This window comes from Cardiocondyla obscurior, linkage group LG26 (genome assembly GCF_019399895.1).
Source record: "Cardiocondyla obscurior isolate alpha-2009 linkage group LG26, Cobs3.1, whole genome shotgun sequence".
Taxonomy (NCBI): domain Eukaryota; kingdom Metazoa; phylum Arthropoda; class Insecta; order Hymenoptera; family Formicidae; genus Cardiocondyla; species Cardiocondyla obscurior.
Genome location: NC_091889.1, coordinates 2,235,769 through 2,249,448, shown reverse-complemented (window position 1 = coordinate 2,249,448; position 13,680 = coordinate 2,235,769). Strand labels below are relative to the sequence as shown.

General features: G+C 38.0%; 1 protein-coding gene across 5 annotated transcripts in view; it reads right to left on the bottom strand.

Annotated features, from left to right (window-relative positions):
- Positions 1-13,680, bottom strand: part of LOC139112005 (lipase 3-like) — a 282,652-nt gene that overhangs the window by 50,020 nt on the left and 218,952 nt on the right. For 3 of the 5 annotated variants that reach the window (XM_070672739.1, XM_070672737.1, XM_070672738.1), the window contains 2 exons: positions 2,408-2,566; positions 1,065-1,149 (listed from right to left, as the gene is read on the bottom strand). In XM_070672739.1, coding sequence (XP_070528840.1) covers positions 1,065-1,149; positions 2,408-2,566 — 244 coding nt within the window. The remainder of the gene's footprint in view (positions 1-1,064; positions 1,150-2,407; positions 2,567-13,680) is intronic. The other 2 variants (XR_011547310.1, XM_070672740.1) reach the window with 1 other exon arrangement.

Below are 13,680 nucleotides of genomic sequence, written 5' to 3'. Positions count from 1 at the left end.
CAGAGTTAATCTGTAGTCTAGAGATGAAACTTCAACTGTTTAGTTTAGGTAGGGGAACTACCTACTTTTGTTTATGCACACTCACTTGTGTTAAACAAAAGAAAGATTAAACAATTTCATCACTAGACTATACTCGTAATATCTCACGGTAAAATATGTCTTTTACAAATAAAAGAAAATGAAGTCGACAATAATTTTGGACATAAAAATGTTTGGACATAAAAAAATATCTATAATAAATATTTTAAGAGCATCTGGAAAACTTTATCCGGACCTGATGTTTGCCAGATCAAAATTGCCCAATTAAAACTTAAAATTTTAATGTGCAAATAACCTGAACAGGTTTATATTAGGGCATGATCTGGATGACCTTATCAGGTTTCCCTTTTCTGCGTCTGATCCGGCCCTGATGTGACGGCAAGTCTGCCTGCTAAAATTTCTAGTCGGGTATATGCAGAATTTTATATCTGCGCTTTATAGCGACGCAAAAACGAAAAAGTCAAGTCTCCTCCACTTTCCGGTCAACAATGATAATGATAATAATGATAACATTTCTTTATAGAAAATTTCACATTTTCGATTTTGCATTATCATATTTCAGCTTATAGACTATGCAGAGCAAAAGTAAAAATACTTTTGTAATTAAAATCGGCCCCAAGCTTTTCAATAGGCCTACTAAAAACTCTATCGCTTCAGTCGTTATCCAGATCTCGAAATCTCAGTTGTTACCAAATCGAGGTTTCACGTAAATAATACACGGTGGTTTCGTTGCGCGTACATTTGACGCGAAACATTTACTTTAGCAGTATCCATACATAGATAATGTGATGTGGTATGATACTGTACGTAAATGTAATAAAGTATGAGTGAACACTAGCACACGGCGCGCAGAAAATAGTGGTGCGTGTACAAAGAATTTTGTGTGATCTCATGAAGCGGACAATAAAGGCATTTTAGCTTGAACAGTTACTATGATAAAATAAGTGGATTCTCAAATTGAAGCAGTGTTTTAATCAATATTTAAATACCCAGTACCATTTTTTTAAATGGAAATCAATACTTACGAGTAATGATAAGTTGATAAAAATGATAAAGTGTTTGCACGGAAGTACCTGCTGGAAGATATGAAAATATTTCCGGTAATATCGTCTGTAATGAAAAACTTTGACTTAAAACTTATTTGTATATTAAAATATAAATACCATATAAACATAGAATTAATTAGTATTAAAAATAATAAGAACGGTATACAGGGTGTCCGAAATAAAAATTTAAACCTTAAAACTGTGGGTAAGGAATTAGATTTGGAGAGGAAAAGTTCTGAATAGGGTTTGTACAATTCGTCACTATTATAGAAAAAAAAAATTAAAATGTTTTGATATAACAACGACAAAAAAGTTGCTCAGTAAATGCGTAACAGGTGGCGGCAAGTGCTGTCTGAAAGGAAATAGACGGAGTTAGCGAAGGCGCGCGATGAATGGGAATACTCATCACCGTCTGTTGCGCTCACTCATCTGTAGCTTTCTTATCGCTTTTACATCTAGATATTTTAATTTTTTTCTTCATAATGGTCACAAATTTACAAACTAGTACAGGATTTTTCGTCTCCAAATTTTATTCCCTATCCACAATTTCAAAATCCAAACTAAAAGAAATTGATTATTGTTGTTCGGAGAAACACATAAATCTTTTATACAGGGTGTATCATTTAATGTGTCACACCGAGTAGGAATAGGTAGGTCTTGGTGAGAAAAATAAAAAAGTCTTATACCATTTTGCAAAATTCTCAATGGTTATTGAGAAAAAAATTAATTTGTTTAGCGCAAGAGCGACAAGGAAGCCACGCGTGAGTGAGCGCGACAAGCAACGGCACCATTTTTAGCTACTCGCCTGTCACGCTCACTCATGCGTGGCTTCCTTGTCGCTCTTGCGCTAGACAAATTAATTTTTTTCTCAATAAGTATTGAGAATTTTTCAAAACGTTACAGAACTTTTTTACTTATCTCTCCAAGACCTACCTATCTATATAGGATTTTACACATGGGCGGAGACACCCTGTATATTAGATAGGTATGTTTTATTTAATAAAATATACTTTTGTTTTTTAACAATTTCGTTTATTAATTCGTCTGCAGTATGCACGATGCGTCAGATACAAGAGAGTGATGAAGAGACAATGAATAGAGAATTGACTGACTGCTGTTTTTTCAGCTTGTTTGTGTCATCATATTATCTGTATCTTATTCATAAGAATGTATATTACATACAATATTCATATTTAATTTTTCATATAGTTATTCCATGGACAAAGGAAAGTTTTGACAAATTGTTTATTCCCGCATAAACTTTTATTTCGGACACTCTGTATAATAACAAAAATATAACAAGTAAAAAATATATCATATACTGTGTTAAGTTGTGGTGGATCTGATCCGACGACTAAAAATGTCATTGCAGCGCAAATTGGTTGAGTGATTGTTCCATCAGCGCATAAAGTCCTTCCAATGGTTATGCTATTTGATGATAAAGAAGCTATTTCATATATGTCATTGAAATCGAAGAATTCCTAATAAATACAAAATAAATAAAATGTTAATAGAAGTAAACTCAAACACATTATAATAAAAAGTTATAAAATGTCAGTATACAGTGTGGTTCATTTAACTAAAATCACCTAAATTTCTCGAGAAATAAACATTGCATTGAAAAAAAAAACGTGTTCAATATTTTTTCGAGATCTATTAAATAATACTAAAAGTAATCCATCCCCTCTTTTTCTTGAATGTGGGACGGGTAACTTTCAATTCTTAAAAATAAATACTTATTTATTATTGCAGACTTATATTGTACAAGAAAAAATATGTAACTTTTATCTAAAACTTTCTTATTTGTGACATATGGTGCTTTAATAACTCTTTAAAGTTAAGACTACTTTATACTTTTTTTGATATATCTCGGAAGCTACTTAAAATATCAAAAAACGTTTCATACAAAAGTTTTATGGTAAAAATTCTTTTATTTAACTGTAGTAATAAAATTTTTTTAATGTTTAATAAAAAATGTTAAAAATTTTTTTTGTTTTTTTGCTGCAGTTAAGTAAAAATGTTTTTAGTATAAAATTATTATATAAAACATTTTTTAATTTTTAAAATAAATTCTAAGATGTATTGAAAAAAAAATATAAAGTTATCTTAACTTTGGAAGATAATTACACTTCTTGAAACCAAATACGGCAGTTATGTATATTTTTTTTATTTATTATAATTAATATGCTCTTTTAATATACTCTTACATATGTACAATGTTTTAATAAAATCTGAATTCTCGGATGAGCAATGTTCTCTTGCGTCAACAAGGAAAAATTCTACAATACCTTTAAATAAACATTGTGTGACCAAAGGCCACGAACAGAACTTTCAGACCCCCGCCGCGACCACCACCGTTCACCCAAAACGTCGCGCGGCCCCGTCCATAATTTAATTTACGCGCGGGCCGACCAGCCGCCCGCAGCGCGTAGCGCGGATTACAGTAGCGGGTAACACGGGCCGCCCAACCGCCCATACCGCACGCCGCCACAGACCGCTAGGGAGTGGGGTGTCCCCCACTCCCGGGCCCAGGGGTATATAAGCTGTCTCGAGCGCAGACGAGGCACCTTTTCCGCGCTGGGAAGCACCCCAGCAACCGATCCTCCAGGACTTGGGCGCTCCCAAGTTTTCCTCGACCGGGCTTACCCGGCTTTCGAAACTGACTTCGCTCCGCAAGACTCAAGCGCTCCCGAGCCTTCCCTGACCGGGTTTTCCCGGCCTCCGACACCGTTGCCTCCAAGACTCGGGTGCCCCCGAGCCTTCCTTCGACCGGGCGCTCCCGGCCGTCCTCGACGACGATACCTCCGAGACTCGGGCGCTCCCGAGCCTTCCTTCGACCGGGCGCTCCCGGCCGTCCTCGTGACCGCTTTGTCCACGACTCGGGCGCTCCCGAGCCTTCCTTCGACCGGGCGCTCCCGACCGTCTTCGTGACCGTTTTGTCCACAACTCGGGCGCTCCCGAGTCTTCCCTCGTCCGGGCGCTCCCGGATCGCTCTCTCTCGCCGACCCTGCCCTATCATTCAGCCTCGTAGGCAAGTTACGCTGCTGCGCCGCCGACTCGCGACCGCGGAGCCTGTCCGACCGATACGGCCTGAACGGCCCACCTTGTGACCGGCGCCGCCGACTCGCGACCGCGGAAACTGTCCGATCGATACGGCCTGAACGGCCCACCTTGTGATCTGCGCCACCGACTCGCGACCGCGGAGACTGTCCGATCGATACGGCCTGAACGGCCCACCTTGTAACCTGCGTCGCCGACTCGCGACCGCGGAAACTGTACGACCGATACGGCCTGAACGGCCCACCTTGTAACCTGCGTCGCCGACTCGCGACCGCGGAAACTGTACGACCGATACGGCCCAGACGGCCATCCCGTGCCCACGGAATTGTTACACGAAATACACCCTAAGCGGCCCGGACTGCTGCCCGAGTCAATCCAGCCTCCGGCGAAGGTTTTCATTTACTTTTAATTCCATTTATGCCATTATATTATCTGTTTTCTTACGTTATTTCTTTTGTCTTAATCAAACATAATAAATCATTTATTTTTACGTTAACCACGTCTCGGTTCCTTTCACTCGTACCTTGGTTTCCGACGACCTTTCCGGATCCGAAATTACCGTGTTACAACTGTACGTGCGTATGTGCGTGTGCGTGTGCGTGTGTATATCAATTGTTACAATTTTTTGATAGGAATAACTTTACAAATGGTACTCTTGATGCATGTGTGAATAGTAGTTTAGGTGTACATGTGTGCAGGGCGGAGTTTGATGAGAAAATTGAAATGGACGGAAAAACAAAAGTGAGTTATGGTTAAAAAAGCAAGGGGAGTAATTTATTTTATTTTGGCTGTAATGATCAAAATGATAAGACTCTGGTAACCAATAATTTTTTAGGCTAATTGGTTAAGCGTATGCATGTTGTTCTGTCCAATGTCAGTGTGTTACCACTCACACGGTAGTTTATTTTTTTATAATAACTTTATTGTTCAAAACCACTAACACTTAAGTTTTACAAATATTAAACTTTTAATAATTAACTTCACCCGCGACAACGCCTGATAAAGATAGAACTTATCGGTCGCGTGGTGAACGTAAACTCGCGTACAGGCACCTTCCTGGGACCCAGTTAACTGGTGTCGTTGCCTAGGGAAGGATACTCTATATACGTACACGGACCACCAGAGATAGCGTTCGGCGGTATGCTAGTCTCTCCGATCTGCGGCGACGGTGTATGCGGAAAGAACAGACGAAACGCCAGCGTTCGAGCAGCATATATGTCTGTCCTTAACGCTCGCATCTAAACAAACGCGTGCGAGCGAGAGCAATATTGTATACCGCTTTGATCTCGTGCCTAACCTATAGCGTTCTCTCTCCATCACGCGTTTCTCTAAAGAATGGAGCATCAAATCGCGCCCCACTACATTTTCCCCCGTCCTCTCGATCTCCTCGGCGCTCCGCGGCACACGTGCATGCTTTATTGTGTGAAGCGTGACGCGCTAGCGCACGTATACCGCCGTCGCCTCAGATCGGAGAGACTAGCGTACCGCCGAACGCTATCTCTGGTGGTCCGTGTACAACTTATCTCGAATTTTCGCGCTTATTAACAGAAGCTTCGCCCGTCGAAGTCGAACGGTCCGAGGTTCTCTCTAGACTGTTTTCGGAAATTCGGTTTTCTTCGCAACTTCAGGAAGAAAAACGGGGGAATTTCGTATGATTAGACGAAACAAAATAATAAAATGCTTCGGATAGGATATCGGTGACTTTCTTGAAGTCTGGATTCTTTTCGCGACGCTAGAGATAGGGCTCTATTGTTCGGCCTAAAAGCCGCGATCAAAAATGCCGCGTCGGCGGGCGAGCTCCTTTAATCTTTCGGCAGTATTTCTTATCCTATAGTCGTGCACGACAACGCGTATACGTGTAAATATATGTATATGTGTTACGATACATAACACATGTTAATTGAGAACAAGACTGTCGTATTTCTTTAGTTTTAATTTCTTGGCAGGAGCACAACGGAGTCTAATAGCGAAAGAATTGAGAGTGCTGGAATTTGCTATTATAGCAATATCCTACCTTCTATTATTTTGACTGGAATAGTATGTTTTGTTATTTAGAAAATTTGAAGGTGGATCGGCATATCGGGGAGTATTCGGATTACTCTCGGGAATGAAATCAATAGAATTATCTTCTGGGTGAAGAACTATAGATTGTTGTCTTGTTAAAGAGATAGAAAAATCAATTTCGGAAGAAAAGGGTAAGTATCGGGTTTAGATCCTGGGTAAGCGCTAGAAGAAAAAAGCTGCAGATCGATATCAAAAACAGATCAAAGATTGATCTACAGGTTGACCTGTAGGAGAAAGAGATTCACAGCGTGAAATTTCTTGTATAATGTCGGAAAAAGTGTAATTGGAAAAATGTGTAATTGATCATAAAGATGTCTAATTATTTGAGTTACAATTGGCTGACAATCCGCTCTGCGGTGGTCGCAGATTATCGGAAACTTATTGGCGAGTTAGGTTCATTGGATTTTGCCCTACAATTATTAGGGAGAAAATCAAAAACTGCGCTTTCGTCGATTATAAAAATTTGGTGTATGTAGACGCTTAATTGTGTGTGAGCGCAGTAGGAACGGCCGTTGGCGATGGTTTGAAATAAATATGATCCGAATTTTCGCTATATATCCTTATATTCTAGAGAAACTATTTACAGTATGTACAATTGAATTTTAGGTTTTTATAATGCGTTTTGTGGCGCCAGGATTTAAGTCTTGTACAAAAAAACTATCGCTTTCTTTCGCAGAAGGTAATATGTGGCGCGATCAGCGTAACTCTTATGGGGCACCACTTTTCGTCTCCTGGATACTGCACCGAGTAGTCTCCTTCCGACGAGGCGGATGTAGTTGCCTACGAGTCAGTTTGTACTCCGCGTTTGTCCACTTTTTGCGCGTGCTGGAATCGGTGCTTGACTATTTCTACCGTCTGCGTTTCCGCATGCGCCGCGAGATCCAATATCAGTTCTGGCGGAGGTCTTGGCCAGTTAGGAGTGGTATCCTTCCAAATTTTCTGATCGTATGGGCGTTGAAGGAAGAACCGTGGTGGTCGAGTAAGTCTTGGTAATTCTAATTTGATAGTATGCAGTACCCAGGGGCGAAGTACGAAGCCGGTGATATGCTTTGGTTTTGGCCCCGAACTGGCCAAATTGTAAGGAAATGCGATTCCTTTCAGTATCCCCGGCGTTCCCGGTAAGAAGACTTTTTCTTTTATTATTCTCGGACCGTTGTTATTAATATGTCCACTTTTTTCCTTGAGATACTTTGGACTCCGGTGCGAACTTTGTCTCCGAACTCTGTTCGATCCACTTCGGAGTTAACGGTTGCTTCTGCCTTTTTGCACTTTGCGTGGCGGCATCCGTGGTTATCTCTCTGGAGTTACTGTTGCTCTTACTTTAGCTACTGTGCGTCAGGTAACGAGCACCAGTAGCGATTAAAAAAAAAGCGCAAAAATTTTTTTTTATATTTTATTAGTTAACCCTGCCGCTATTTATATCCATTCTTGACTTATTTTAAATGCAGAATGATGTGTGGAGATTATTAAATAGCAGAAGGAATGCAGACAAGAATCTTCGTTTAATACTCAGAATACTCTTTAATACTTTTTTGCTCTCTTCACAGCGTAATGGCCGTATAAGTCACTATCAGCCTCGAACAAAACGGTAACGGGAAGCGGGGGCATCAGAGCCTCCTACACTCATGCGCGTCCCCACAGATGTATTCTTATCTGCGGCGCCTAGCGGCTGCTTGTCTTATCACTGACACGGTTGCGCTACCGCGGCATACACGAGTGTATGCCGGGTTGTGTTTTGGCACCTGCCGGGTTACCGTTCCTAAGGCATTCACACGCGTCGCGTTTTTTTTTGTGTCGGCCTCTCAGCCACCACAGTCTAAAACTCACTTTTTCTACCAGAAATTATCGAGGATTGAGCGGCTTCTGTAGCTGCTTCTTCTGGATAAAAAGATAAACGTTCGATGAATTTGTAAGTTCGGTTGAGGTAAGTCGGAAATGGCGACAAATCTCTGCTGTTGCATCGCTGCATGAAGTCTTGTGTAGTCAGTCGGTGGATCTTTTCTCTTGTTCATGAGAAAATCGGGCAAAATGACGATATTAAAGCTTGAACTTTTAATTTGTTAGTGACTTCGGTCTTCAAGAAGCAAGAGTCATATAGCCCAAATTCAGAGTGGAGGGAAAATTGTAACATCTTCAGATTAGTCCAGCGCACATCTTCCGACTTTTGCTATTGCTCTAGTTTTACATTATCTCTTAAACTAAAGATGCCGGCCTCTTTTGATTCCTAGCGCAGCCGGTCTCGCACGTGACTTTTTATTTATTTTGTCGATTGTCTGGAATATTTCATAACGTCGATATGTCTTGGTCGTTGCTCTAATGAGTGTATTTGTTTGGGAATATTCTATGATTTTTTGTCTTAATGTCTTTTAACTAGTTCATTGCTTTTAGAATATTCTATGGCAAGATCACGCTTTTTGGCATCTTTTGTTTTGAGTAATAAAAGTAAAACAAGCCACAGTAGTTACATACCTTCAGCCGTGAGAAAAATTTGTAGGAAAGATTTTTTGATCGTTAAACGATATGTAGTCTCTGGTTCGTTTCATTTTATGACTTAATTGATCACCCACGAACGTGTCGTTCAACCTGTTTACCGCAATATATCTATTTCCTAATGTGAGGATTACCGCATAGCCGGAATATCAGTTATTTGAGAGGAATATTTTCTACGTAACGGGAAGATCTATGTTTTTCCGAGTTTTGGGCGAGTTTAATATTTTTGACGAAAAGTTCGTAACTAGTATTCATGCAAGTTTATCAAGACGACGGCGTCAGACATAACACATTTATTAAACAGATAAATTAATGTATTTTAGTTAAGGGAGTATGTTTCGAATAAATAAAATAATTTTTGTTAAAATTATTTGTTTTCTTTTTACCTTTCTGGTTTTTTAAGATAGAGAGTGTATACCGACAAAATTTATTTTTAGTAAAATAATTTTTACACTAAACTTAATAAAACTATCTTAAAACGACACAACAAACCCAGTCCAAATCCAGTTAGGCATATTTATCTCTCATAAAGACATATTATATTCGGTGTACAAATAAGTTTCCGCTGTTTGATCAAAGTTGGCGCCACCAGTAAGTTACGGTTAAAATTGTTATTTAAAACGTTGTTGTCGTAAAATTAAACATCTGTTAACAAGTTAATCTTGACATATTAGTTAATTTTTATCAGAATAGTATATTCTTTTGTGTGCGAAAATGCCAAGTTTTGAATCAAATAAGCGTCATTTGCGGAAACTATTAATTTATTTCTTTAATTTAAAGAAATCTGCAGCTGAGACTCATCGATTGCTTATAGAAGCATACGGTGAGGCTGCCTTAAGTAAAAAAATTTGCCGTGAGTGGTTTCAGAAGTTTAAGAACGGTGATTTTAATATCGAAGACAAAAAACGTAGCGGAAGACTGAAAGTGTACGACGATGTAAAATTGAAAAAATTACTGAATGAAGATTCGTGCCAAACGCAAGAAAAACTAGCACTTACATTAAAAGTGACTCAACAAGCAGTTTAACATCGGTTGAAATCATTGGGAATGATTCAGAAACAAGGACATTGGGTTTCACATGAACTGACGCCTGTCAAGACTTATCTGCAAACACTTAATTGGAAAGTTTTACTTCATCTGCCATATTCGCCAGACATTGCTCCATCTGATTTCCATTTGTTTCAATCGATGGCGCATGGCTTGTCTGAACAGCACTTCACATCATATAAAGATACAAAAAATTGGATCGATTCGTAAATAAACTCAAAAAGTGAAGAATTCTTCCGACGCGGTATTTGTATGCTGCCTGAAAGATGGCAAACAGTAGTGTCAAACGACGGACAATACTTTGATTGAACATACAAGTACCGTTTTTTTGTAACAAGTGCCCATTTTTTTATAAAAAACGGCGGAAATTTATTTGTACATCTCATATTTCTAAAAGAAAAAACGTCAAAAAACTGGCAGGCAAGTCAACTTAAAAATTTTTTAACAATATGTGTATAAAAAAGCAGTAGAAATTTTTTGTGCGTTGAACTAATCGTATGATTCCGTCAATTTTTGTAAGTTTTTGTATCTGTAAACCTGCAGATCCGCGCTGATTATCTTTTCCACGTAAGAACATTGACTTTTCCATTATACGCAAAAGAGTGCGTAGTTAAGAGTTCACATTAAGTCACATTAACTATCGTTTTGTAATAATTTTAATAAGAAATAAAGTGTTGATACAACATTATAGCCTACAAAAAAATACAAGTTTTAATTGTGTAAGATCTTAAGATTAAACTCAAACAAGAACTTAGTAATTAATCTAATAACATGTATTTCCTTTTTGCTATTTTTTAGTAGATAAGTCTCAGCGGAGGTCCGGGGCTACTTTCGTATAAATACAGGCAAAAGATCGTTGCCGATGCCACCGTTTTTTTCACCACTCATTAATACATTTTTTTTAACTACCTAGTTTACTTGCATTATCTCAATGTGTTATTCATTCGCTTTTACTTAGGACTAATTTCACCAACGTCGGTTAATTGTAATCTCAGTTTAACTCTCTCTTCGTATCATTCTGATATTTTCTTCAGAGAAAGACAACGAGAGAGTTACTTAACACGGAAGGTTAGGCAACCAGATAATTCAAAAGATTCTGATACTTTGTATGTAGAGTAGTTCATCCGTAACACAAAACAATTTTTTGTTAGTGCTAAATTTCACTTTAAGAAGGTGAAACCACCCTTTCCAAATAGAAGGACTTTTTACTTTTTTCAATATGACTCTAAAACTATTTAAAATATCAAAAAATGTTTTACACAAAAATTTTATAGTAAAAATACCTCTATTTAGCTGCAGTAACAGAACTAAGAAAAAATAATTTTTTTTAACAAAACTGTTTATAAAATTGTTACGTTCACGCCTTTTTCAATTTCTTTCTTTTTAAGATACTTTGATTCCGCCAGATGATAGATAGAAATTAATAGTTAAGGTAAAGATCAAGTGATTTGTTTTTAAGAATCGAATTATCTTTGAAATGAAAAATTCGAGAAAAATGAATGAATCAGACGGCCCTACGATAAGCGGTGCACACAGCACCAACAAAAAACCCTTTAAAATCATGTAAAAAGCGCGACCGGACCATTCCATTGACTACTCTCAAAAAGTTTCTTGACATCGGGTCATAAGTATACTTGCGAACCGTGCGACAATTCCGTGTGCCACCACGACGCTCCGACCAGGACGAATCTTTCGATCCGCTAGAAAGACGAATCTATCCGTCGAAAGACAAACCTTTCATATTAATTAACCAGAAGCACAAGGTCTAAATTTTCAAGTCAACACTCAGTAGTAAGTCAAACATTTATTTTTCTGAAAGAGTTAACATAACAATTGCTAAATTCAATATTGCTTAATTATAGTGAGCCGAACAAAACCACGCCTTTCCACAGAATTCGAGCATTCCACGGAGTACGATTATTTGTTAGAAGAACTTAGAAGAAAACTTCTTTTGCTGTGTGGCGAAAGCATTACATGTAGAATTTGTTACCCCAAACTAAAAGTATTCAATTTTCTGATTTGGTCACCCATTCGCCTTTCATACACTCCTCCTCCAGAACCTCCAAATTTTACTTATCCTTCTTGTTATTCTATTTATTTCCTTTGATCCTTCTACCACTCCTCCACTCAATGATCGCTTTTCCTCATACCGAATTTTCTTAAATAAAGTCGCAGCCAAATATCCTCCCGCACCTCTACCTTCCCGCGAATATCAATCTTTTCCTTCACCATCCTTTAATACAATATATAATCTGTCCGATGACGAACCTGTCATTCTAGTCTGCCACCCAGAGTATTCGATTCCTTTCATGCTTCCTGAGTCTTATCTGTCAAAATTCTTCTCTCCTCCAGTTCCATAACATTCTTTTTTCTTTACTTTTTGCGTATATTATAATACTATTGTAATTTTCGAATACCTTATTGTAACCCATTTTAATAATATATACATATGGTTGTTTGTTAAATTAATCTCGAATTATTTTAACTATAAGTCGCACCGGCTCCATCCCTGATAACAGGTGATTCTTCTATCGCCTTATCTAAATAAACGGTCACCGATCACGCGGCTTAAATAAGGCGTTATATCGTCTTCCGAGATATTAACTCTTATCGGAGCCGTTGGTGTAAACAGTATCTCGAGTACACTATTTATTGTGTATCTCGAGATTTAAGGTCAGTTACCCAAATCTGCCTCATCCTTATCCATTCATTTCCGATAATCAATGGCCTAGACGTAACAAAATAAAAAAAATAATTTTTTTCTAATTCTGTTAATGCTGTTAAATAGAGGTGCTTTTATTATAAAACTTTTGTATAAAACATTTTCTGATATCTTAAATAGTTTTCAAGATATATGGAGAAAAACGAAAAGCTTTTTTATATAAAAATAGTTTATCTTCATAAAAATTATTTTCGAGCCACAACCAAAAATTTCTAAATTTATTTGTTACTATACATACGTAAAGTTTTTCATTATAAGAACGATTTAATCAGGTTACTACGCTTATTAATGATAATGTTTCCACCAAAAAAGTTAAAGAATCTTTAAATATTCAGCATTGTTCAAACGACAGAAAATTTAGAGTCGACCGTTCAAAATTATATCAGCTTGCCCGAAAACTCGTCCTCTCTCACGATAATTTCGGTGTTGTTATTAGTCGGTGTATTATTCTTGTCGGTCGCCTTAGACCGTTTCTTATTTATCGCGGATTTGTTTTCTTCGTTAAAGTCAGTTCGATCCGGTTTTATCTGGTTATCCCGCTTCCTTTCCTATGTTTCCTAGCCCGGCTTCCGAAAAAACCTAGGCTCCTTTCTGCGGACCATCGAGCAGTTTCGTTCAAACTCCGATACTGTCATTCTCGCTAAATAGCAACAGTTTCGTTCTCATCATTTCTCGCTATCGCGCTGACGATTTCTTTTCTCTGAATTTACCGTGCGTTTCAACGGTTTCAACTCGACTCTTCTGTAGCAGCGTTAATTATTATTTTTTAATTTATTAAATATATATTCTTTGTTTTTTTACTCTGTATTGCAAGAACTCGCATCCGCGGCTGTTACCGGCTCGTGACTTCAAGATTTCCATCGTTCGCGACAAGATCTCCGTCGATCGGGCGGATAACTCATCCTCTCACAAAGATTTCCGACGGGTAAGCCGGATTAATGAAGATCTCCGCTCGCTTTTTTTTTAAAGTTTCTTGCATTCAGAGAATTCTTGATCAAGCTTTTTTTGTATTATTATAATGTTTTAAATATATTTGAACTTTTTTTTGTGTTGCTTACATTGAGGTTGCTTTCTTTATTTTGATTCGTTAATACTATCCGTTTGAAAATCGTTTAGTGCACCGCGTCGAGTTTATTGCTAAGCAGATATTTATTTTATTATTGTGTTATTGTGCAAGAACACGTACAAGCATTGTGAAACTTTTTGTGCAAA